This window comes from Epinephelus lanceolatus, chromosome 13, assembly GCF_041903045.1.
Source record: "Epinephelus lanceolatus isolate andai-2023 chromosome 13, ASM4190304v1, whole genome shotgun sequence".
Lineage (NCBI taxonomy): Eukaryota > Metazoa > Chordata > Actinopteri > Perciformes > Serranidae > Epinephelus > Epinephelus lanceolatus.
Genome location: NC_135746.1, coordinates 7,814,207 through 7,841,480, shown reverse-complemented (window position 1 = coordinate 7,841,480; position 27,274 = coordinate 7,814,207). Strand labels below are relative to the sequence as shown.

At 41.9% G+C, this 27,274-nt stretch overlaps 1 protein-coding gene across 10 annotated transcripts in view; it reads right to left on the bottom strand.

Moving 5' to 3' along the window:
- Positions 1–27,274, bottom strand: part of nrxn3b (neurexin 3b) — a 435,238-nt gene that overhangs the window by 37,790 nt on the left and 370,174 nt on the right. For all 10 annotated transcript variants that reach the window (XM_078173689.1, XM_078173690.1, XM_078173684.1 and 7 more), the window contains 2 exons: positions 13,323–13,412; positions 9,973–10,283 (listed from right to left, as the gene is read on the bottom strand). In XM_078173689.1, the coding sequence (XP_078029815.1) occupies positions 9,973–10,283; positions 13,323–13,412 (401 nt within the window). The remainder of the gene's footprint in view (positions 1–9,972; positions 10,284–13,322; positions 13,413–27,274) is intronic.

Below are 27,274 nucleotides of genomic sequence, written 5' to 3'. Positions count from 1 at the left end.
TGTTTTGGTGTAAAAGCTGTATCAGTGGCAAAAACAAGTACCTTTAGTGGAAGTACATGATGGTGGGTTATTGCCCCAAATAATTACATTCCCATTAATCATGTTGACACAAATACATGGGAAAATGGGGTCCAGGTTGAAAAATATCAAAGTTTCCCTTTGACAAGCTGGACTTGTTTTAGTTTATTGGGGTTTTCAGTCTCTGAATGAAGTTAATTGTTGCTGTAAACACTCATCAGGAGCTTCCAAACATTCTGGGTTACTAGCATGAGTAAATGTAAGAGTGTCAATTATACAAATTATGACAATCTTTCTATATAATGACGAAAACTCTGTGTGTGTGTGTCTGTTCCACGTTTTTCTCCTCACTGACTTGGTCAATCCATGTGAAATTTGGCACAGTGGTAGAGGGTCATGGGAGGATGCCAATGAAGCAATATTACATCAATTGGCCAAAGGGGGGCGCTATAGCAACCGATTGAAATTGCAAACTTTGAATGGGCATATCTCATGCCCCGTATGTCGTAGAGACATGAAACTTTGTACAGAGACGCCTCTCCTCATGAGGAACACATCTGCCTCAAGAACCCATAACTTCCGGTTATATAGATTTTCCGCCATTTTGAATTTTTTGAAAAACATTTAAAATCGATCTCTTCCTAGGAAGTTTGAGCAATCTGCATGAAACTGGGTGAACATAATCTAGGGACCAATATCTAAAGTTCCCTCTTGGCAAAAGTTGGAAAACTTACTAAAACTGAGCTTCTATAAGGCAATGAATATTGCGGAGGGCGTGGCTCATCACATAAAGGTGTATAACATCTCAAGGGTTTCACCGATCATCACGCAACTTTGTAGGCATATGACCACACATAAACTGAGGGGACCCCTCCATTATTGACCCCATCAAACAAAATTGGGGGCGCTAGAGAGCTAATTTCTTATCTAGGCCTAACCGCCATATGGATTTTTACTAAACTTGGTAGATATGTAGAACAGGACGCCTCAAGGTGACCGGAGAAATTTAACTCTAATTGGCAACTGGGTGGCGCTATAACAACAGAAAAATGCTTAAAAATGGCTAAAATGCAACTGATCGCTGTGGCTCCCCCTGTGGCCCAATCGTAGGACAGCAGGTTCAGGAAATCGGACATCGGACATCGTTCCATTGTACTATCAAATTCACAAAAACTCTGTCTGAATACATTGCTCTTCTGAATGGGTTCAGTTGACTATTTAATCTGCAATGTCCTATGACCTGTATTCCAAACACACCATGTGAAACTGTACGTGGGGCAACTGTGCACCCAATGGGTATGGACTAGTAATATTATTGAATCAACACAGATTCTTCTTTGGCAAAGTGTGTAATTATTAAGTACTATAATTACACCAAATTTGTTTCAGTTGTTATTACCTGACACACATAGACCTCCATAGTAATATCATATAAGTAATATGTGGAACGTCTGATACTCAGTTTCTGTACCCCTACGTTCACCCCTATGTTCAGCTTTGGGGGTATCCGAGTAATATCTGTGTTTTAGCGTTGTTAGGCTGTTTATAGGTTCATTTAATGCTAACATAATCCTATGTCACTTAATTTGGTTAGAGGCTCAAGTTTTTTAGTTTTGTTTTTGCCACTTGCTGTCAGGAATAAACAGAGATCGCCTCCGATGATATCCATGGTCTGGGCCTCTTTATAACACAACGCAGACGTCGCTAGAGTCCACTGGTTACATAAATGTAAGAAAGACATTTCCATCACCTCTCACCTGGATTGATTATCAACAATATTTTAGGGCAAAAAAGAAGTTCGTGAATGAAACTGCAGTGAGAAACTTCTAATACAACATCAGCACTCCTCCTCACAGGTATCAAGCATCAAGTTTAAGGGGAGAAACACATTTCATGGGTTATTTCCACTGCAGTCTTGTAACCCATCAACTATCGGTCTGAAGTCGGTAAGCCTCTGAAGGCAACAGCCAATATTTTTGGAGATCTGGTGTGGCCTGCGAATATCCGGGCCAAGACTTTCTCTCTGTGTGCCAGCCATTTTGGCTAATCTCTACAAACAGATACTTGCATATGAATGCAGATTTAAAAAAACATGATAAGATAATGAAAAGCTAAACTCTCATCAGCGAGCCTTTGGATGTTGTAGCACAAACGAGACTCAAAATAAGAGCGGCTCAGACATAGAGTTGCACATTTTAATCTCAAGAGAAAGCTGCAGAATCCTGACAATTTATAAAATACATGGGTTTCGAGGTAGCATTTCGGCCAATACGTTCTGCCTCTCCACACGGACTCTTTACCTGCTGCTCAGACATGACTGGTCAACACTACTCAAACTACTAATGGAAACCAGAACACTTCCAAAGCCAAAATCATTGCCCACTGCCCTCAGATTCTGCACAAATGTACAGATATCTGTTTATAAAAATCCATTTTGTCTGATTATCCCAAACCAAGTTTCAAGTCTTAACTCAAAACTCTGAATCGTTTAAATCTGTAGTTCCCAACCAGGGAAACCCCTTGAAGTCATCACAAGATGAATCGAATTGGTCACCAGATGACAAAATATTTATTTTTTTCTGACTTTTCCCTTTCATTTAAAAAATAAACTGAAAATGCTCCAAAATTATTCAGTTATTCAATTGATGCTCAAAAATCAGTGCCTCTATTACCCACAATGCACCTTGACAGCCATTACTTCTGTCAAGGATTTGTGTGTGTCATGCTAAATTTCTCAAACTTGTAATCTTATTGACCGAAGTGACATCACTCGAGGCGATTTATCAGATTTTGGACAGCTCCCTCTGGAGCCACAAGAGGCTTTATAAAAGTGTTTTTCACACACTGTCTGTAGTCGGACTCACTAAGAACTGTAAACAAACTTTGATGTGTAAAATTGGTGGAGTTCCCCTTTAAAGGGAGATCATCTCCCAGCCTTCTTACTGGCTTTTCATGCTGCAAGCTACAGTACTAGTAGAATTTTAATTGCATTGTGTAAGCTCCAAAAATAACTGTCAAGCCATTTAAATTTCAACACAAACCACTTATGAACAGTGGAGCTCCGACAGCCAGCAGAGCTCATGTCAAACTGTTTATTCTTTTGGAGAGAACAAGTTGCTTGATAAAAGCAGTGTGAGGCTAAAAGGCAGCTCAAAATAAACAGGTTCATCGCAGGACAATATTTATTCCATTATTCTTGTTTATATATATTGACCGTCGCATTACTCTTTTTCTGGCCCTTATTTACTTGTCTTGCCAAGTCAATAAAGAAGTAATTAATATTTATGATGACGGAATGAAGGAAAGCAAAGGGCTCTCTGAGTGTGAGATTTGTTCATGGTGAACTTCTCAGTTTGACTTGTGCGTGATAAGGCTCAGAGACTGAATGTGCTTATCTTACACACAACATCATCTTCCCATTATGTAGCATCTCTGTGTGCATACATTACCATGTCTACACACAGCAAGTGGGGAAGAGTGGAGGGCAGGCAGCTAAAGCTAACATGGTTAGCATTAGTCACCCTCCTCTGAGGCACATGATCAAAGAGATGTTCCGACTGTTAAAATGGATGAAACACAGAGCGATGACTCGGGTCAAATCTTCAGCAGATAGGCAGGCTTTGGGAGGAAGATTGTGGGCGAGCGTGGGCGTGATCCTCAGAATGAGCCAGCCTGGTGACATATCTAATGCCAGGTCTCACACCATTTAAAATATTCATGAGGGAACAGAAATGACGTGGCAAAAAAGAGAAAATTATCTGTAATGCTAACAAACCTTTGGCAGTAGAAAATCTTTCAATACAAACTGTGTTACGACTGAAAAATGTAACTGATTATAGCTGAGCTGTAAGTTGAATTTTAAAGATACAGATTTTAGAATTAGCATATGAACTGGGGCTCGTGTTCATGCAAACCATCTGTTTGAATTGATCTATGTGTCTTTTCTGTGTTATAATAGTCCTTTTAGTTATTTTTAACTGTAGACTTTCCAATTCCATGTTGTGTCCTGAGGCCTACAAACATGAAATTAGCGAGCCTGTGTGTTTCAAAAGCTACAAAACACTACAAAGGCAAGTTGTGCTTTGTGTTGCAAGACAATTAGTTTTCTGATTTGTCCTCTTGCAATAAGAACAGCTTAGAAGAGGGGTGAATACAACTGTTCAACCATCTGTTCTGTAATGTATATAGTTTTGTTTGGTACCAGCAATTAATGCTTATGAAATATTTGGCCACTGGGGAAGGAGCTCGATTAAATCTCATTTGGAAACTTTATGTTTTTCTATGTTTGTAAGCAAAGGAACATAGCACAAGTAAAAGACTTTTTGTATTTTGTTGTTGTTGTTTTTGTTTTACATTTTCACTGTTATTTAATTTAGTTATTAATTAATTTTGTCTTTATTTGGGACCTAATTGATCAAAATGGGACAGTAAAAGAAGAGTGATGTAAAATATTCCCTCTGATAATAGAGATGCTGTCTTGATCGGAAATCTAATGAAAATTGACCCTTCGCTAAGCCCCGCCCCCCTTAGTTACTGTTGCCACGTCCGTCAAGCTTTCGCTCCTAGCATAAGAAATTTGGAGTTTATCAGTGAGAGATATTCCAAAGGAAATAACATCAAATTTCTAGAAAAAACTGATATCAGAGAGCATAAATCATGAGAACATTAAAATAGAGGGAAAAGCTCACCGGTCGCAATGCAAGCATCAGGCACCCCACGTCTTGACACTTCACGTGAAGAACAAAGAATGTTCTTGTACAGCAGGGTAAGTCAATATACGGTTTAAATTTAAGTTAATGTTGAGTTGTGTTCCCTCCTTGGGGCAGACAAAGGGAGAGCAGCTAGCACACAAAGCTAGCGTTAGCTAAGGTTCATTAGCATCTTACCTTGGAACAAACGTAGGTGTTTTTATTGATCTTTGCTGGATTCAGCTGTTCATGTGGTCTGCCACACTGTTTTAGCCATATCTTCCTTGGGTCTTGGGCTTGGGCACGCCGCTTCAGCATATTAGCTTCTGCCTAAAGCTTGACGGACCTCTCGGTTGCTACACACGGTTGCTAACGTAGGATTGGACAGTGACTGATTAAGGGAGAGGCTTAGCAAAGGGTCAGTTGACCTCAAACTTGATGTTTTTGCTTTTTCTTTGTTTTTCAATTTATTTATCTCTGTATACTTTTGTTTGCTTACCAGTTTGTGTCTTGGCGTGTTTATTTACTTTTTATTTGAACACTTAATTTTGTTGTGATATATAATCACTAAAACAAGCATGAAGTTAAGTATTTGTAGTAGTTTTTTGTAAATCACACAAACATACATACATACAATATAACAAACAACAAGTAGCCTAGCTTGTGATTAGCCATGGTCATTTACCAGAAACTTTTAGCTCTCTGGTGATCTCCTTCCAGCCAGCCTCCATCTTATGTTGGTTTCTGTGATGAAATATGGAGGAAACATGTAGATAACTCCTCATTTCAACTTTATGCAATAGCTGTTCCTCATTCATTGTGGCACTTTTAGAGCAAGTTACAGGAATCAATAGAAACACGGTGCCCGATGAAAGTTCAGCTCAAAATGACGCTTGCAGTCAGGTAGGACACCTCTGTCATCTGCTTCAAATCTAAAATGTTGTCATATTGGTGCAGGATTAGTGTCTTGAGAGATGAACTCTGCAGTGTCTCCTCTCGTCACCCCAAAAAACACAAAACCTTTCGAGTAAACAAACACAGTGCGCGCCACTCTATCCCTCCAAACTCTACTGAAATTTGATCTCCTTCATGTTGCCGTTATCGGCTAACAGCCTGTTGCAGTATTTGGGCTGTGATGTCGTTCGCACAGGCTGCCGATGAAGGCCACCTTTTAATTTTTTCAGAATGTGACAGAATGACAAATGCCAGTTCAGCTGGTTTGCATAAAATCAAACCGGTTTGAGCTCATACATCGCACCGGCAAAACCAGTAATCACCCCAACCCTACCTGGCATCTCTTAGCCTTTACGAGTACATCACTGTTAGCTGTGCAAACACATCCAGTGGGTCAGGTTGAACCCTTTGGCGGCTGGTTCTGGACCTTAGGCCGAATGTTTGACACTCTTGGTCTAGAATATACAGTCCATGGTGTAAAGTAAAAAATAAATCAAATTTTAACTTAAAGAATACAACAAAAATGAATAATTTGAAGGTATACTTTAAAAAAAAAAAAAAAGAAAATGAAAAGAGTGACCCCTGTGTATTGTTTGTCGGCTTGATCTGCCTGGTGTTTGAGCTGACCTGACGTGAAATCTTGTCTACACTAGTCTTTGGTGCTCTTGTAGATGACCTGACCCACAGAGTGTCCAGGTAACACAGTGACAGGGAGAGGGAGTCAAAGAAAATGAAACGTGTCTGTCGGTTCGTCCCTGCGGAGCTGTCATTAATTAAGCGTGAGATTGGTTCTCTCCACTTCCCACCCCTGTCTCTCATTCTGTTGATCCTGAGATGTCGAGGGATTCGTCACTTCTCACCTCTGAAAAAGAAACAGCTAGTGCTGGTGAAGTGGACCAAAAATAGATGTGCGAGAAGATACCAAAACACATACATTTTAGTCTCCACGTGCGCACACTAACACACCCCACTCCTAAAACAGCTGCACACACGCTCCTGTCCAGCGTTGTGTCAGGTTCCTATAGCTCTCTTTCAGTACTGCAGTACATCACTAATGATAGCTCAACTCCCTCAACTCCCCTATACTACCCTGAGGGGTGGAGAAATCTGCCAAACCGGTGCAGGTCCTCTCCTTACCTCTCACACCACGCTATTTGACAGCCAACTAGGGAACTGTAAAATTAAAGGCCTTGGCAAATGAAATTCTGTGACACAGCGGTGTGAATCAAAGCAGACACTGCCATGGGAGGTTCTGGAAGAAGAATGAACAAGGTTCACTCTCAGAAGGAATACAAAAGTAAAGTGAAAAGTTAAGGGGGACAAAAAAATACATTTTTATTGTTAAGTTGCCAAAGTGCGAGTTCATCTGGCATCTAACAGCCGCATCCTGGGTATTGACAAAAGAGGTATAGCTTCATCATTTCACCTTGAAAAGGAGAGTGCTTTGTATAAAAGCTCTTTCATCGCACACAGGCCTTTATTGACTTTCTTTGATATTAATAGCCTATGACACAAAATGCCATTTTCCCAGCGATGCCATGTTTTTTCCTTATCTGATGTGACCTTGTTGGCGGTGCCTGAGACGGCGGTGTAATGTATCTCAGCTCAGTCATCATCATCACAGATTACTGAAGCTAGACAGAATGGATATGGACTGCTTTGCTTCTGCTCCAGAACTTCAAACCTTCACATATGAAGGCTCGACTCTGGCTCTTTCTTTGACCGCTCTGTCCAAATCACAGGGTATTTAGTGGCTTTTTGAACAGTTCTGACTCTGGCCTCCCTGCCGCTTGCACTGATAGAGACATACAAGTGTCAGCCCTGACATGAGGGGCCATCATCGCTGCATGCCAGGCAATCTGTTGTTGAGGTGGAGAGGCTGATAACAGTGGTCCCTGACTGTCTGTCGTCCACCAAACAACCTCACCCCCAGCCCTGTCTCACCCCCTGAGGGAGAGTTATTGCTTTAATATGAACAACGAATGGTTCAATTTGTCCTCTGGGTGTCAAAGGAGTGCTCGGCGTGATTACTTTCTTGGCATGGCGGTGACATTCATTGGCTTGGACTCAGGACGTATTGGAGAAAGGCCTCTGTTAGGCTGGACTGTGACTGAATGACAGATACAGACGGACAGAGACAGAAAGAGGAGAGACAGAGAAATGTAGAGAAAGGGAGCAGTGGCGAAGCCGGCTTTGCACACCTCAATGAACAGCAGCACTTCAATCCTCGATAGAATGAGAAATACAGTATCCTGACCTTCACTGATCAAGCAGGGGGGAAAAGCAGCGCGGCTCCAATCCACCCACACACAGTCACAAAAAAGTCACAAAAACACATAAAATAGCGGAGGAGGGACAAGAGGACTTTTGTTTTCTGACATTTCACTTTGTCACATTTTCAAACCTGATTATCAAGAGAACAAAACATTTAGCCCACAGACTCAGACTGTGCTCCACACAGCTCAGAGAGTCGGTATCTACAGTATGTCTCCTATAAGGAAAAATGCAACTGAACGCCACTCTAACAATAGGTTTAAACGAATAGTTTGACATCTTGGGAGATAAGCTGATCTGCTCTCTTGGAGTTAGATGACAAGATTGATAGCACTCAAGTCTGTACGTTAAATATCAAGCTGGAGACAGTTAGCAATTAGCTTAGCCTAGTATAAAGACTGGACACGGGGGAAACAGCGAGCCTGGGTGCACCCACCACACCTGTTAAACTGCTGTATTTTCTAACAGTCACAGTTATGTGCTGGGATATTTTTTCGGCCAGGGTGCTGTGACTTCCTGGAAGTTCTTGGTCTCAACCTGGGTGGAACCAGCGTTGATTTTGTGTTTAAAAGGGTTAACCTGCGTTGACTGACTCGGCTTCATGACCCAAGCTGAGAGGTGTGTCGCACAAGGGTCGACTTTGATGTGAATGGCACACCAGCTGGGTCACAAACAACCAGGGCAGTACAAATTATGTCAGTGGTTGCAATCGGGGGCGCACAGTCATGACGCAAGTTCACCGCAGGTCACTGCAGCCCATAAACAAACAGTGTGATGGCAGCAGGAATGTTTTCAGCTATGGCATGACTTTGAGGCGGGGGTGCTCCTCGCTGTCCATGGTGAGGAAGACATTAAACAGCAGATGACTAGCACTGTGAGGGACAATGTTGTGTTGGAGGAAACATACCAAGGCTGGTGAATGAGTGTTTGTGTACACACACAATCTGAAGGGACTGAAGAAGCAGTACACCTGAAGTCATCATTATATTACAGGCCAAACCAGTTTTATCGTACTGCACTAATATACTGTACAATGAGGAATTCAAGTACACAACACTAGTTCTGAATATGACATGTAACGCCCCCAACCATTTCCAGCACTTGAGGTGATTGGTATGCATCTCTCCCGGGTTTAGACCGAGGTCATATCTGAATATATACCTGGTCCTAGATGGCTTGCTTGGTTTAAATTCATAAAAGAAGGGCTGAAGATGTTAGCTTTTAAGCTACTTCAGTACAGGTTAAACTAATGAGATACAGTGTGCTAATTATTGAGCTTTAGAGGTGCCAGTTGGAAGATTTTGTCATATTCAGACAGAGTCAGGCTAGCTGTTTGACCCTGTTTCCAGTCTTTGTGCTAAGCTAAGCTAACCTAACCAGCTGTCTTCATACCAAACACACATAATTGAAAGTGGTATCATCTCATCTAACTCTTGACAAGGAAGTAAAAAGTGTAATTTAAAGGGACAGTCCAACCCAAAATCAAAACTGCATATTGCTCCTCTTACCTGTAGTACTATTTATCAATCTAGACTGTTTCGCTGTGAGTTAACAAGTGTTGGAGATATCAGCTGTAGAGATGTCTGCCTTCTCTCCAATATAATGGAACTAGATGACACTCAGCTAAAAGTGCCAAAAAAATACATTTGAAAAATTTAACAACAATGTCTCTTTCCAGAAATCATGACCCAGTTACTCAAGATAATCCACAGACCTTGTTGTGAGCAGTTTCATGTAGGAACTATTTTCTTTCTACTGAACTACACCTACCAACTGTATCACTGTGCACAAGGAACCGTACATCTAGAAGCTTGTGCTCGTGATGTTTATGCAAGATAAAGATGTAAACATTAATCTGAGCTGTAATGTTAGTTAGCTCAGTGGTGCCAGGCGAGGCTGTAGAACTGTCCCTTTAAGATATTAAAATCCATCAGAGACTCAAATTTCCTCCAATCAGAGCATGCAGAGTGATGTGTTTTACTCTATGGGTAACATGCAACTGTTTGTATAGCTCAGTTAGCATGTGCACTTTACTTACCTGAATAGTGGGTGGTGAGCGCTGTTTGCGGGTGGTTGTCGTGGAGAGCGTGGTGGTGGTCTCAATGAAGGTGGTGGACATCTCCGGCGGCACTGAGGTGGTGGTGCGTGCCGCGCCCCTGCTGACCGGCACGTCACCCACCAGCCGCACGCTACCATTCACCTTGATATTAGCGTGGCCCTCGGCGGCCATGTTGAGGACTTTGAGGCCGTTGTAGTAGAGGCCGGAGAGCTGGCCCTGGTAGGGCCGCTTCCGGTCGTTTCCGCCGATGGAGATAGTGGCCTGGGTGTTGAAGATTGTCAGCTGCCGGCCTGGCGCAGGACGGAGGGGGGAGAGTATTAATATGTTTCTGATAGAGAATCTGAGCTAAAAAACACATGAAGCTACGTTAAAAGCTCTAATGTTGACATGCCTTTTACAGGAACTACACTTAGACTGAGAGGTAAATGTACGGAAGCCCTGAGAGGTAAGTGAGAAAGAAAACCTCTCGTAATCCATTTTCTGTTTCTGAGCTAAGTAGTGTTTACAACTTTGGAAAAGGTGAAAATATTCTTTTTAATGTGTGAAAAAAAAGTTTGGGCAAATTATTTTTTATCATTTGTTGTGTTTATTTTAATACTTATTTGGGCCATAGGAGACTGAAGTGCACCACTACCCCATGATCTGAGTGGAACTGAGAGCACTCATGTTTTCTTCCAGGTGAGTTTTAGTTCCTCCTGCTCTCTACACACAGTGTACATGCTGTATATTGTGTGACATGGCAGTAATGTTCCATAACTTGCTAACACACATATATGTACCTAATGTTTAGAGTGCATTGAGACACTAAAAAGTACCTGGAAAAAAACTTGAATGCTTTTAGTCCTGCTGAGAACATAGGGTAGTGGTGCACTTCAGCCTCTTGTAGCCGAAAAGGTATTACAGCAAGAAACACGGTGCAACAAAAGAACATTTCACCTGGCAAAACCTTGATGAAAGAAAGTATATTGAAGGGATGCTTAGGATTTTTTGAAGTGGGGTTGTATGGGGCATGTATCCACAGTCTATTTCGCTTCATTTCCCCATCTATGCTCTCATCAAAGAAAAACAGTAATTTGAGCTCGCTGAACACAGGAGCTGTTGGTCCAACACAGGTATGATCAGTTAGTTTAAGTTACTGTGAGACTTTGGTGAATCTGAACTAACCCTTTTAAATGCCAAAGTCACACAATAACACAAACAAACTAACTGATTGCGGCAATGGTAGACCAGCAGCTCCTGTGTTCAGCAGTGTTAAATTACTGTTTTTCTCAATGGAGTCTGGCTTGGAAGACACCAATAGAACATCTACATTTTCCTGTTGAAAATCAGTGTATGACGGAAAGGTAAAGCAGTGGAAATACTCTCAATATAACGTACCTTTAAACCAATATTAATTTTTTTAAAGGTTGTTAAAATACATTTTGTTGCGGACCCCCATCCACAGCAGTACATTGGTGTCAGTACATAGTGTCGGACTCCAGCCTGCTTCTCCAAACTGGGGGTGTGCCGACTGACATCTTTGGTTTGTAATATACTGTCTATGGAAAGTCCCATATTGAACCCCACTTCAAAAATCTGAACTATCCCTTTAGTGAACTTAGAAAGATCATCCAGGCCAAACTATTTTCTTCACCTGCTCTTCAGTCATCAACACAGGAGAAAGAGCAATTTAGATCACTTGCCTCTCGGGGCCTCCGTATAAATGCATTAACGGAAAACTTTAACAAAGACTAAACATGTCTGTTAACAATATTGATTTACTGCTTGATTAAATGAGTGTGGATGGAGTTAAAATGGTGACGCAACATGCTGTTACACTGAAAAAAGTAACTACGGTATCAACAACCCCACCCTTCTGTTCGTTTTAAAAGACTGCAGCTATTTGCACTCTTATCTACAGTAGCAAGGCTTTTTCCCTTTGACACACAAGAAAAAGCACCCCTGAAAGAGACTGCTAATGCTGAAAACAACAGACACTGTGCAGCTATAGCAGCTTTATCGTAAGGGAGCGAACACATGCAGGTGTGGACAAAAGAAAAAGAAAAAAATTGAAAAATGAGCTGGAACAAGTTCCACAGGCACTGTTAATATTCTCCTGACAAAACAGTGGACTCATGCGGTAAAATGATTAATAAATATGTATACAGGGTTTGGCATATTATGATAAAGTATGAGCAATACACACTCGCTACATGTCATGGTGAATTTCATTAGGAGAAGCCTAAACATCCTTGTCAAAACACACTGCTCATGCATTAATTATGAAATGAAAATGCACCAAACTTTCACAATACAGGAATCATAATTAAAAATCTCATTTGTATAATTTACATACAGACCGCACAGCAAGCTTGTTATATTTGCGGCATTTGCACAATTATAATGCATAATACACTGGGTATGGAATGACAGGGAGAGGACGTTCATGTCACAGAAGCGAAAATGAAACAGCACGTGTGGAGTCATGCATGCAGCAGTAATGGGATTTTTCAGACCTGTCTGTGTTTTAGCGGTTGTTAAAGGGACTTTATAATCAGGTTAAGATGTTTATGTGCAATGGACTTTAAATGCAGTTTATAATGATATTAGGTTGAAAATTTAATACGCACCAAAAGAGAAAAAAAATAGAGAAAAAGAGGGGGAGCGGACTATTTAATCCCCGCAAATGTTCTGAACATAAACGAGGTGCTGATTTGATAATCTCAGTGAGTGTGAAGCACGGCTCTGTGAGGGCGCAGTGCACCTTGGCACGCTCACTGTGACGCTCTGCCGTCAAAAAGGCTCCAATTAGCTCTCCATCACCAAACAAGTGAGGATTTCATCGAGTGCGATGTGTGTAACTACAATCAGATAAATTACAGCAGGGGAAAGCACCTGCTGTTTGGAAAGTTTTCAGGGGGATATGCCCACTGATTAGTTTGTTCTCAAACATTGCAGAGGATTTGAGCCAAGGGAGCTAATTCTCCTCTCAAAACAATCGGCCTACTGTTGCAGCATAGATAATGCCGTCTACTAGTCAATTTTGCACAAAAGCTTAGGAGTGCTTGATGCTTAAATTCTCGTTGTTGCACTGTTTATAAAATCTCTTCCCAGTCCCTTTAACTGGACACCATGATTCAACAAAATTTTAAAAAGATGACAATGACAAAAAGGGGAAAGAAAAGTAAAAAACAAAGGAGAGAACAAAAAACGCTTTATTTTACTTGTTTTTTAAAGGGTTTAAGGGGTGATTATTCATTCTCAGAGGTTGAAAGGGAACAAGCCGATGAAATGACAGAAAATAGAATAAAAATAAAGAAAAACATTCTAGAAGTTCGATAAAGATTTACCTTTCTCCTGAAGCCAATCTTCTACTGGCCGGGTATATTTGAACGGGATTTTCTTATTTGCCATTTGATAGCGCTCAATGTCGCTGTTGCCTTTAAAGTTTGAGAGTTTAACAAACAGCTTGAAACAGTTGGCAACAGCAACAGACATCACACATTTATACAGTGGTTTATAATGAGTTTTATCTTTGTTTAGAAATATTTATAAAAGCTTTATGATGATTTTTTTTTTCAAGTAGCTTTAGTTTAAATGTTTAAAATTCATATTTATACAGCACACTCCACACCAATATTTAACAACATATCCATGGATTAAAAGCACAACACATATTCATAAGGACAACAGGATAAACAACCTGCAAGAAAAGGTAAAAACACAGGAAATACACTCATCATATTACATAATAAGACATAAGGAGGGATAGCAAATGGTTAAAGAGGTAGACATGCACTAACTGCCTTTCTCTGAAGCAAATTGGGGGTAATTAATGTGCACTAATTCTCCCACTGGACACCACCTGCTTTTACATTTCAAGGGCCAAGAAATGATTTGGTTTAGTAGCTTATTTGGAAGGAAGGAGCTGTGTAACAGGTCTGCATGTGGAGGGGTGCAACGATGGAGGAGGAAGTGGTAATTCGAAGTACTGCAGCCCTATTGGGAGCGAAGTCCCACAGTGACACAGATTCGAGGAGGACAATGCATACAAATGAGATCATTACTGACGTGGTGGGAGGCCTTTTGGGCAGAAAAAGTGCTGCACCCCAGCTGCCACATTCCACTCTTCTGAGACTGTGGCTAACGTGTTCCAGGTATATGGGAATTAAGGATAATAGGCCGCCTTTTACAGGGTTTGTTGAGTGTGTACTTAGTGTTATTTCTGGCATGATACGATTTCCCATCGTGAATGCGCCAGGATGCAGTATTTTGTCATTCCCTGTGAAAGGCGCCATGAGTCTGTCGACGCTGAGAATTGAGACGTTCAGCTCTGCCTTCAAACACTTCAAGGTGTGACAAAAGACTGTGAAGCCTGTATAGAATTATGACTGACACCATGATGTCACTCAGTTCCCATGTGGGAAGGTATTTGGAGGAAAAAGGCACCGGTAACAGCATCGTTTATAACACAAGTGAAAGGGCAAGGCTTTATAATTGTGAGAAAAGACCTTCTGGAAATGTGTGTTGTCTGGCTGCTGGAATCCTGTCAGACGATTTATCTATTGACAACATCATGCTCGCTCTCTCATGGGGATCCACCTCACTAATGTCTCTTTTCCAACAACCTAGCCCTGGTTCTTGTACCAGTTCCGTTGAGGATTGTTGGAACCTTGGTGATATCCAAACAACCTGCCCATGTTTTCACCTGTTGTGATTAGAGCCATTGTAATCAAGGATGCGTCAACAATTGAGGATGTTGCACAATGCACAACGGAAGTAAACAGCAGTAGCAATATGGCAGATTGTACTGATTACCTGTGAACATTTGTTCTGTTATCACAGATATTGTTTTATCCAGAAACAAGCATGGACCAATTATTAATGAGACAGTCCCTCAAGGATGTTGCAGTGGCAACATTTAATGCAAATTCAGCCTGTGGGACCTTGCAATTTTGTCCAATCACTGCAACTTTACTGCAAATTTGACTAATTAAACAGGTAGAATCTCATTTCATTCCCCTTCTTGCCCCTGTCTCTACTCTACTAGACTAATGCTGTACCTGTGACACCTGTGTTTCTCATAGACAGTAACAGGTATAACTGTTACGTTACACAGCGTTTATTAACTGGTTTAATGTTTAATGTTATTGTGTCTGTGTTAGATTCTTGGGACCGTTTAACGGCTCGCTGTGGATGTTAGTGGCTGCTGCTGTTGTGGTAGCTCATGCGGAGAGAGCAGGAGGACCGCGACTCAGGAGACGTTCCTTCAGCACTGCTTCGAACAGCAGCAACAGCTGATTGTCAGTGATGAGTTGTTGCTGATTTAGCAAAATGTATTTAATGTCCATTCATTTTCATCTGTTTATCTGGGGCCAGGTCGTGGGGGCAGCAGACCAAGCAAATCACCCTAGACGTCCCTCTCCCTAGCATCACCTTCCAGCTCCTCCAGTGGAACCCCAAAGCATTCCCAGGCCAGATGAGATATATAATCCCTCCAGTGTGTTCTGGGTCTGCCCAGGGGCCTCCTACTAGTGGAACGTGCCTGGAACACCTCTAACGGGAGGAGCCCAGGAGGATCTTGATCAGATGCCCGAACCACCTCAACTGACAACCTTTCGATTCGAAGAAGCAGCAGCTCTACTCCAAGGTCCCTCCGGATGTCTGAGCTCCTCACCCTATCTCTAAGGCTGAGCCCAGACACCCCACGGAGGAAACTTATTTCGGCCGCTTGTATCCACAATCTCATTCTTTCGGTCACTACCCAGAGCTCATGACTATAGGTGAGGGTTGGGACATAGATGGATCAGTAAATCGAAAGCTTTGCCTTCTGGCTCAGCTCCCTCTTCACCACAACGGTCCGATGCAGCGCCTACATCACTGCAGAAGCCGCAATCTATTTGATGTCAGAAATAGATTTTTCAATCTGTGGGAAACACTAAATGCTCTGAATCATAAACAGATTTGTAACTACTTTTGCAATTTTCACCTTTGTTCCCAAAATTTAATTGCAACGAAATGCCTAAAAACATGCAATCTTTTGGAAAATCTGCCCTGAAATCAGGTATTTCTGCAACAAAAACAGTGCGCAAAATCCTAGAGGGACCGAGAAGACCACTCCACGATGTTTTCTCACTTAACGTCTTTATTGTTACCTTCTCAGTCCATGACACGCCAAGTGACGTCATCATAATTCACACTTAAGGTTAAGAAAAACCTGTTATTTGTTAGTTCCAGCTTGGATCCAACTTTTCAGGTTCCACGCCAATTTATTTTTGGTCATAAATACTCTGAACAGCTCAAAATTAGGTGCAAGAACCAGAACAGAATTCATTCCATGTCCGTAGAAAAGGGGCCATAAGGGTGTGACGAATTCTTTCAATTATGTCATTCTTGTCCTCATATCCATAAATCTTTCAGAACATCTTTATGTTGTTGATTCAGTTATTTGCTGCATATATATGATTCTGAATTGTTCTCACCTGCTGATTAAAATTGTACACAAGACGTGACACGCCGCAATTACATTTAACCATTCATTAAGCCACTTGTGCTCGGATGTAGCCACCATAAGCTTGTCTCAGTTTCCTCTCCTCCCCTCAATTCTATCTCCCCATCGTTCCTCTCTACCTTTCAGAGAAAAACCAGCCAAGTGCTCAGTTTACAGCCAGCTGGGAAGGAGTGTGGATATGGCTGCAAGAGAGCTCAAGGAGCTAAAGGACTGTGTCTGCAGTGTGCCAGCAGGTTAATCAGCTACTAGCAGGGCTCCCTCCCCATTCCTTTGATCTCAAGCAGGTTTCGGGTGGCAGCCAAATACACTCTCCTCTGGACAAGGGCCACAGAGGGAGGCATGATGGTTGCATGTGAAACCAGAGGACGGACGGGAAGGTGAGGAGTTTGGGGGAGTAGGTGGAGGGATGGATTGGGGTGGGGATAACAGGGGAGGGAGGATATGCAGCATCTACAAACTGTCACTCATATTGTCACTTAGCAGGGGGGAAATCATCTGAAACTGAGAGAATGGGGTGTAAGCTTGCCCTGCATCGCTAATGGCGTGGTCTCAGGTATAGCTCTTACATTGTTCTGGGTGATTAATGAGGTGACAGTCCCCCCGTAATGAATACACCACAAGCTAATTGTCCAACTAATGAGAAAAATCTCTCTAGTTTGTCAATTTGATATTCAATTTCTAAAGGTGACTGCAGAATGGATGACCTTGCCAATAAAAGCACTACTGTTTATTATACCATCACTCTGCCTTCAAGGTTTTTTATATTTTTCAAAGCAGAGTGGACACATATTTCCTCTAAGATTTTTTCATCAACCTTTCAGTCAAAGAGGAAAGTGCAATTTAGCACCATTATATGTTTGATGTTTCGTCAGTGCCAGAGAGCCCATTCTGAGTGTAATCAATATTACCTTTTTTTTGGGTCACACATACTCTTCAGCTATGCAATTACTGAGGTGATAATCATAGTAATTTGAGTGTTTCATATGTAAACTGTGTTTAGTTGTTTTCTATAATGGTTTTGTTACGAATCTCAGGCGCAGACAGCCTCATTTCTCTTTCCTTAATACAGACACTTAAGGGTAACTTTGTTATTTTTCAACCTGGACCCTATTTTCCAATGTTTCTGTGTCTAAGTGACTAATGGGAACAGCAATTTTTAAAATTAGTCCTGTATTGAGCAAGAGGGCTGCAGGTGGCAGCCTTGAAACAGGCTGCAATGTAACGGCTCGGGGCGTGTTAACACCGTCAAAGTACGTCCACTAGAGTTTTTGCCACTGACAGGCTCAGATCCTTATTCCTAGTGTCTGAAAGGATCCCTACAAAGATAGACCTTTTGTTATTGCTAAACCCACCAGACTCCGTTTAAATAAAGAGTAATCTTAGCGTGTATAGATGCAGCATCTTTTCACATCTAACTGGGTGAATTGAGGGTTTATTTCAACCAAACCAGAGTTGGTGATTGTTGCAACAGTGGATGGAAGAACCAAGACAGTTTTAATGAGTTTTGTTCACTTTCTATTGACTTTGAATGATGTGTATTTCATGAGGATAGAACTACTGTTCATTTAAGACTCTGGTCGAGTTTGGCGATGGCGATTTCAGGGCTGTTTCTGGTTACACAAAAAGGATCTCACTCTTTAACAAAAAGCTCTATCTCTGTAGGGATCTTTTCCATAATGTTGTCAGATACTTAGGATAATAATCTGAGCCTGTCAGTGACAAAAACACACTTTGACTGTGCGCTACTGCCCTGAGTGGTTACATTGCAGCCTGTTTCACTACTGCCAGCCACCGACATCTCATTCTGGTAACTTCGACACATTCTCACTCCGACCTCGTCACATATTAGTCATGGACTTTCCATATCCACATATGACATGCAAGGTACCCTGGGTGTGTTGGTTGGTGACGTTCTGGGACACTGTGTCAAGTTCTGCTTGTTACATGCCTTGTCTTCTGTCAAAGAAAACACACTACGATGGTACAACAACGCAAATTGGTGTTTTTTTCATCCAACAACTAATGCATGTGGTTGGGAATAGGAAAAAAAGAACAGGGTTTGGCTTTATAATCTTACGGGACGTGAACACCGCTCTCCCCGGTGAAAGACGGTGGTCGTTTCCACCACTGACTTTTTCCAAAATTTGCTTTGGTCATAATTAAATAATGTTTATAAGTGATGAGAACCATCAAACACCACTATCAGAGTCTCTACATATATTAATAACTTAAATTTAATGCTTTTCAGACCTTTTCAAGGTAATTTATAACCATGTTTGAGACAAATAATTGTTTTCTAATTCAAGAATTGCAGGTGAGTATGAGTGTAAGTGTAAGTAGTCCAATGCAGGGGTAAGTTGTTTTGTAGGAATATTACAATTATTAGAGTGAGTTAGGTTAATTCACATTTTGCCACCAGGTAAGTGCAGGTGTAAAGTAAAATGACAGTATTAGCATCAGTGTAGGTTTAAAGATTTGCGCTTGACTCATTTCGACAAAAAGAAATTCAAAAATGTATAAATTAGAAAAAAAAAGGTTTGTGGTAATTACGACCTCACAAATAAGACAACTTCATGATTTTTAAGGCCTAATATTTATTGAATTTAAGAGATTTAAAAATACTTTTTAAGACGTTTTAACTATGCAGTGTCAATAACGTGTTTTTTTCTACATGTCTATATGTGCAAAACATTGTAACATTCTGTGTTTCAGCACATGCATATTTCACATTTTGCTGCATGCATTTTGCATGCTAAGTGGCTGAATGCGAACCTGTTTAATTCTGTAAAAGACCTATATTTTTATAATTTATGGCTGTTTTTGTGTTCAAATACAGTTTGTGCATTTCCCTTTGAGCCCTAATGTCTCACCATTTTTTTTCTCCCAGCCAAAACAATGTCTAAATGTTTCCCCTTTGGTGGCAGCTATTCAGTCAACACAAACACTGGCACGGCGACAGTCGTCTGCTGGTCGGTCGCTCCGTTCTATTCAGTTTGTTTGCCAGACTAATCTCTCTGGGGTTCCGTCACAGGGCCAGTGCTGAGAGCGCATCAAAACTGTGAAAATGGCTACTGTGACAGGCTCCTGGCATTCTCTCTATTTGGGGATGATGAGTACGTTTGATATACTGCGGCCCTGTCCAAAAATCATCATTCCGCAGCTCGGCTCCATAGCTAGCTGTTACAGCCCCCTGGTTATGAATATCCTGTGCCACCCACCTCCCTTCCAATCTACACCTGACTTTCATCTGTGTCTCTCCTCCTCTCTGTGGCTGTTCATCCGTCGACCCAAGTTTCGTCTATTCTTCCTCTTCAGCCCACGGTCCATCCAGCTATCCTCCGCTCCTTCATCTGCTCCGTGCTATTCTCTTTCTCTGCATTACAATCAGCCCTCCTTGCTCCTCTTGGCTAAATCAGACCCTTTTCAGCTTCAGCCACAGTTCTGGTACTTTTCACTCACTCTTTATTCCCTTTCTCATCTATCTCGTCTATACGTTAGCTCTTTCTCCCTTCTGTCAACTTATTCCAGTCATCTACTCCATTAAATGCCTCTGTGTTCCCACTGTGGCTGCGTTTCTTCTCTATTCACCCGTGTCCCTCTGCTTTGCTTCCCCTCTATCCTCCTTCCATTCTCTCTCAGACGTCAGACAAAGCCAGAGAGTAAATTCATCATTTATCAGGTCGGTCTGAAATTTATGGTGTTGAAAGGATGAATTAGACTGGCGGCTTTTACACTCAGCTTAGACTGAGTTCTGAGAGCGACAGAGATTGTGTCTCAGATAGGGCTAATCATGTTTGGCCCCGGGGACGCGTGGGGATTTATCTTGTTCCCGAGGAATTGTTTTGTCTGAATTTCAAGACAAAGATTGGCAGATATCTTGAAACGGTGCTTCTCATTGTGCCTGTTTCAGGTTGTGGGAGTCGTAACATTGTGTGCATCTGTGCATGGATAAAAGGTCTTTGTGTGTTTGAGACCAGCCCTCTTGTACCTCACTACAAATGATGGAACGCACACACACACACACACACACACACACACACACACACACACACACACACACACACACACTTTCCCCGAGGCCCAGGCAGAGTAGTTAGGCCAATGGTCATTCATCTGAGACAGTGCCTGAACCTCAGCCAGCTCCGGCAAAGTGTGATGCACAATTTCCGCCTAGCTCGGTCTAGTAATTCTTTGATTCAAAGATTCAAACTCACGCAAAAAAAGATCATGTAATCCAAAATCAAAGAGTACAAGGATTCGGAGTGTTATATAAGGAAATTGGAACCCTCTCACTAAACAAAGACAAGCCCCTGCAGTAACGTGGGTTGTCACAAAGGTACACACGATTGCAGGAGAGATGCACGGCCCTGATGAACGCCAAATGGGGAAAAAAAGGACAAGAAATGTGGATAAAAAGGAATTTGAGGACAAAAAAAGAATGGAGATCTGAGAGGGCACTGTTAGAGGAGGGGGATAATTAGAGAAAGGGAGAGACAAAGCAGTCAACACACACATACACTCATCGCCCACACGCAAACACACACTGCTCCCATGTAAGCTGCAGGAGCCTGATGGAAACGCTGCTGTATGGGATCAGTGTGGTTTATTATAATATTATTATATTGTTGTGGGGAAGAATGGAAGTGAAGCGCAGATGTCCTTCTCTGTCTTATTCTTCAATAGTCCCAGCATTCAAATTCACAATTGTTATCTTGTAAAATTGTTTGTGATAATCACTGTAGTGACGGGCCCTGGACATTGTGTGTAGATTAAATAGTTCACAATAAAGCAACCCAATCGCCAGGACAAATGTTGGCTTTGTACGTTTTAACAAACTGCGAATATCTTACATTTGTAGTGGATATACTGAAACTTCACATTTTAATTTCAGGGTTTCCCACAAATTAATTTATTTCTGGCTGGCCGCCACGACTAACAACTGCGGTAATGTTTAGATTTTTGATTTGTGGAGCTGTATCGTTTAGAACGGTGCTCGCAGTGAAAGTGAAACTAAACCTTCAGTGCCCTGGGTCAAAAGTTTCAATCATTAATAGCTACCCCTCTCATCCATCGATCTAATCTCATCAGCTCTTCAACTATCCACCCCGCGACTCAAAACTCCATAAACTGCTGCTGAAGGAAAAAATATATGAACTGAAAATGAATAAACTGTGGGTTGGGAGTGGGCGAGAACACAAATAATCAAAGGTGCCCGAGCTGGTCGCATGGACGCTCAGAAGCTTCTGCCTGATCAGACAACCGGCAGTCTGGCAAAATATGCAAAGGACGTTCAAAGAAACATCATTCTGGAGCTGAGGATGGAGCTGGCTGATAGCAACGGGGAATTTGGATATGTGGACAGATGATTACTGCAAAATCTTTGTGTCACTTTGCATTACATCAACAACAAGTGGGAGTTGACTGAGTGAGTGCTTTGCACATTTATAAGGAAGACGGAATGGTAAAATGGTGTGTTTAATCAGGGGTCGGGTCGCAGGACTTCTATTAACGGGTTTGGGCAGGTCCAGATTTCACTTGGAGATTATCATGGGTCGGTTCTGGTACTGAGCTTTGAGGGTGCAGGTGGGTGTGGATTGGCAAAACTGGATCCCAGCAGAATTTACCATTGGAAACAACTTAATATAATGCAGTTCAGTTTAACACAATACAAACCCAATGATAAATATATAGTTGATAGTTTCAATTAAAACTGAGCATCATTATCTTTGTAAAGGTCAACCCGGTCTCACTCCAAAGTCGTCGAATATACAAGTGCTGGGCAGTGACTTCTGGTGTTATCCTTTCACGTCGGCATGATACGCGGCTCGTCGCCATTATTGTTTACTGGTTGGGGGAAACGTGGCCGGACAACAATGCAAGGTAATGTGGTGAAAGTCCAAGTAGTGCAGGTGTGGGCAGGCAGTGGATGGGTCCAACAACCACCAACTTTACTTGAGAAGCCAGTGTTTGCTTTCCATATGATTGTAAAGCCAAACCATGTTTTTTTTTCCTAAATCCAACCATGTACATGTGTTTGCTAAAGATAACCACATGTGCTTGTTGATGAACTAAAATAACATCAATTCTTGGTGTTGTACCCAGGTAGTGTGTTTATTTTGAAAGAGACTGTATGCAAACTGTACATTTCCTGTAAAAACGGAAGTGTATTTTGAAAGCAGACAATGCATGTAGCAGGCTGAAGTTGACACGGTGTCCCAGAACATCAACAACCAACACACCCAGGGTACCTTGGACGCCGTATCTCGACATGGAAAATCCATGACCAAACGTCAACTACTACTTTTTCCTCAATACGAGTACCTTTGCTGATCGGCTTTGGCAAAAATATACAGTGTTCTGAGTATAAATTTTTTAAGGTTCTCAAAAACCTAACTGCCAAACTCTGACCTGTAACATTTTCATGACTGGCTGCTGCTAAGAAACTTTTTCCAAGCTGATCTACCGCTCCACACTTTGCACTGTTGCTCAGGGGAATGTGCTCATTATACAAATGGAAAGACTCATTGTGCACAAACCCAACACACAGAACTACAGAAGCCCTGAGAGGCAAGGTGTAAAAACATTTTGGCGGGCAATGTTGGCCAAAACCTGAGTTTATCTCCTACGAGATATTAGCTACTAAGATAGTGTAGTAAAAAAAACTTTTCACCAACTTCTCACCTTGCCTCTCTGAACAGATTCAAGAGGATAAAGACAATTTTCTTATTTTAATGTAATATTACTCCACATTCATGATGGCCATGTACTTAAGTAGTACTTTCATGACTCTGACCTTAAACATGACCTAATTGTTTATGTCACTTCAGATGTAAGCACAGTGATAACGTAATTGTCTGACAGCGTTTTTGCTCCATCTAGTTTAACCTTTCTTCTTATTTTTTGTCTTTTATTTAGAAATTCTTAAACTGTAAACTGTCGTTAAAAAAAAAAGAAACAACAGCATTTTAGCTTGTGTATCTAAACCTCATTTTTTTGAAGCGAAGATTAGAAGAGAGAGCACCCCTGATGAAATGTTGGTAATAATCTCATATTGCAGAGGGAAAGTGTTGGCACACAATTACTGCTCTGAAAACTGTGATGGATGGTTAGCTTGGGTAACAATTTTACTGTTTGTCTTTCTTTTCCAAAATAATTCTAGCTTACCTGGAGGTGTGTTTGAAACCGATATGATCATCTGACTGCTTGTGCATCTTGTCTTGCTTCATGTACCCACATTCCCAGATGTCAGTAACTAACTATGTGAGTATAATATCATATTATTAATTCAGAATGATGAATGAAACTAAAAATATACTGAGTGACATCACTCCAAACTAAAAGGTAATGTGTCTGAGTCTGACCCAACATGTCTGTTAATAATTAAAATCAGGTCATAGTGTAACACCTCCTGCTGCCATTTAGAGCAGATCCTAACGCCTCAATACTTTGATGGCCAGACTTTGCAAACACCGCTGTCTATATGTCCAATTTACACGCCTGGGGGTATTTTGCAAGCAGCTTTGAATGACAAGCAATCCACCAACACCTTTGTTCTCACCTATTCCCTACCAGGGAGAGAGGGCATGCCCAGATCCGGTAACTGTTTATTGAACGACCTGAGAGCCTTGTGGAGGCTGCTGCCTTCAAGTTAAGCATTAGGAGTGTGAGAAAGCAGTCGATGAGTCTGCACCCTAACATGTAATTACTCATGAGATGACAACGCCTTTACAAGGGAGAGAGGGCGGCGAAAAAAAAATCAATCATCGTTGAATTACTATCACTGAGTGTCCTGCAAATTACCTTTGCAGAAGAGAAAAAGAAATTACCACACATTCGATCCCTCCGACCTCAAACTCCATTCCAAGACAATGGCAGGCGGACAGAAAAGGGAATAAACGTCAATGGGATCACATGGAAGGAATCCAAAACTAAAAAGCCGGAGCTCTTTCTGTGGTGCATCTCTCAAACTGAGACGCAGACCCTACAGACATTTAGCAGTGATTTCTGAATGGATGCTGGTTTTGGATCACAGATATTGAGAGATGTATTGATAGAAGATTGAGAAAACAACCACTGAACACTTACGCAGAAGCACTTTGAGATCATTATGAAGGTGGTGGAGGTTCAGCTGTTATCTGACATTACTGGCTATTTGAGATGGAGAATAGTTGAATTCTTGTGTAAGTGCTAAAGCCCAGTTCAGACTAGGGAGAGCTGATATTTCTGCACCAAGTCGATGCCAAAATTCTAACACGTGATGGTACTTGTTTTTCTCCAGTACCTTGGTAACTGGGACAAATGACAGCAGCGTGATGAGGCGCTTAGCATCAATTCTGTGCTTTTTTGTTTTTGCTGCAGAGAGTTGACGTTTGAATTAAAGGCTGCACTTGTCACTCCACCAGCCAATCACAGTGAAAGAGGGGCGGGACAAGTCGTCTTCCACAAAGTCCTGGTTGGCATGATGGTGCCTATTCATTTCAGAGATGCTTGCCTGGCACATATGTCCAAAAAGTTTTCTAGCTTCTGGCTTTTTTCCTTGGTATGCGGCCTACTGAATATGCGCAATAGTGTTCATGAACTTTATATTGTGATGACATTGACCAATTAATGACCTTAATTTCTACAGTGAAAGAAAAAAAAACGTATATTTTTAGAATGAAAACATTTATTACAAGCTAAGAGCTGACGTTCCTCGATCTACTTCTTCTCTTCCTTCTGTTGTTTCAATAGTCTGCCGTCGGCTCTACATCTCGTGCACAACAGGTTTGGCCAAACAAGCAGCACCCTTCAGTGGGTCTCCATCTTCAAACACGCACAGTGGTCGATGGCGATGCAGCGCGCAAATAATGCATGATACGCACATCTGTCCCAGCACACAATGCCAACAATGTCGCCTTGCTACCCCTCTATCTCCCCTGGTTCTCTAGTATATTACTCCATTGTTCAGTCATGCCTTCTCTCTCAATCACCTCCCAACCCTGGTCTGAACCCAGTGGGTTGGGTCAGGCCCAGTCGGGCTCTGTCAAATTGCGACATGCCTAGTTAAGACCAAAGATTTGTGTAAAGCAAGATGCATTCTGCAACTACTTGCAATGCAACAGTCTGCAAGGTCATAAAACCTGCCAGTTCACACCAATGTGACAAGTCGGTGCATTATCTGCATAGAAACGACTCTCTGTACTTCCATTCTAACTTCAGGCTTTTCAGGCTTCTGTCGTGGCTGGATATAATTTGTAGCATTTTCAAATATGAATGAGGATAGTGCAGATATTTTCAACAGTTTCATTTCTCGTGGTGACAAAACGGCAAAAATTATAAACAAACGAGAGGGTCAAGAATTTGTGGACGTCCATGTTGATCTCAACTGAGTAAATTTTAAGGTTTGTGTCAGACAGACATTGCTGTTCCTCAGATAAAGTAATGAGGTCACCCTCTCTTTCCTCCATCCACAAGTCTGCCATTTAAACCAGCTGACAGTTCGTAACAGACTTAACCAGCTGACTTCATTACAAGCTGATTGGCTGTTGAAACAGGTGCCGTGCCTTACATTCGACGAGACAACATCAGCCTGCTTGAGTCGAGCTGACACCGGCCAGTTCACTCCGCTGCAACTTCTTTCTGCAATGTTCTAAAACATTTTGTCTGATCAGAAATCTTTGTTCTGTACTGCGTTTAAAGGAGCAGGACAAAAACTACCTCTGTGCAACGATGCAGTCACATTCGCCCGATTCACTTCCCTAAATGACTGTGAATGTGTACATGATAGAGATGTCACTCGTGTGCATGTTTTGTGCCACACTTTATGGAGTTTGTCAGTATTTTCCAGTATTAGTGTGGCTGAAATGCAGTTATGAAACCCGTCTAAATTCATCTGGTCAAAAAAAAAAAAAAAAGAAAAAAAAAAAAAAAAAACGAAAGACAGCCAACGGCAAAAGAAAGCCAGAGACAGAAGAGATTAGCATCACCTGCGCTGGCATTGAACCAAACCAAAACAGCGTGCCAGGTCACGCCAGGAGACGACGCTGCCCTGTCCTCGGTGAAGGCATGCAACTAGGAGCATGCTGTAGGGCTGCTGAGACATCGGGCTGAGAAGTGAAAGGGATCAACTCGTATTTGTTTGCTCCTCACCACTGGGTAGCGTCAGCATTTTTGCACTGTTGCTCTTTTCTTTTAATCTTAGCTAGTGATGCACAGTTGTTTTTCTGGACACATTTTCTGTTCACATTAGCTTCACATCTGGTAATATAACACAATTCAGTCTTCAACATTATTCTACATCTGTTTCTGTCCAATTATGTCTGGCTGCTGCGGCACAATTTTACCTCGGAGATCAATGAAGTTTCATATTATCTTTTGTCATCCCAACGTCTCCTCGCCTCAACTGCCACTTTGTGCCCATGTTGCTTCCCCGTGCGTCTGCTCTGTTTGACTGAGTGAAATTGAAGAGTAGGTAATAGGGAACGAGGAAACAAAGGTGGCCTCTCCTCAGCTGGCTGGCAATGTAGACACAGATATCAAAGACCAGGAGAACCCAATTTAATGGACTGTTAAGTAAAAGCGGGAGAGGATTTTTTCCCTTTCATTCCTTCTCCTTCTCAGCCTGTCTCTCTCTCCCTCACCTAGCTGCCTGAGTGGCACATCTCTGCTCCAAATGAAGGGAGTGCCTGAGCCTCCAAATGGAGCAGGCTCTGTTTGATGACCCTATTTGTATTCTGCTGCTGTGCTGCTTCTGCTGACCTGGGAGTGAGAGATACAGGAAGGCAGCAGCTTTATCTGGCCAACAGGCCACCC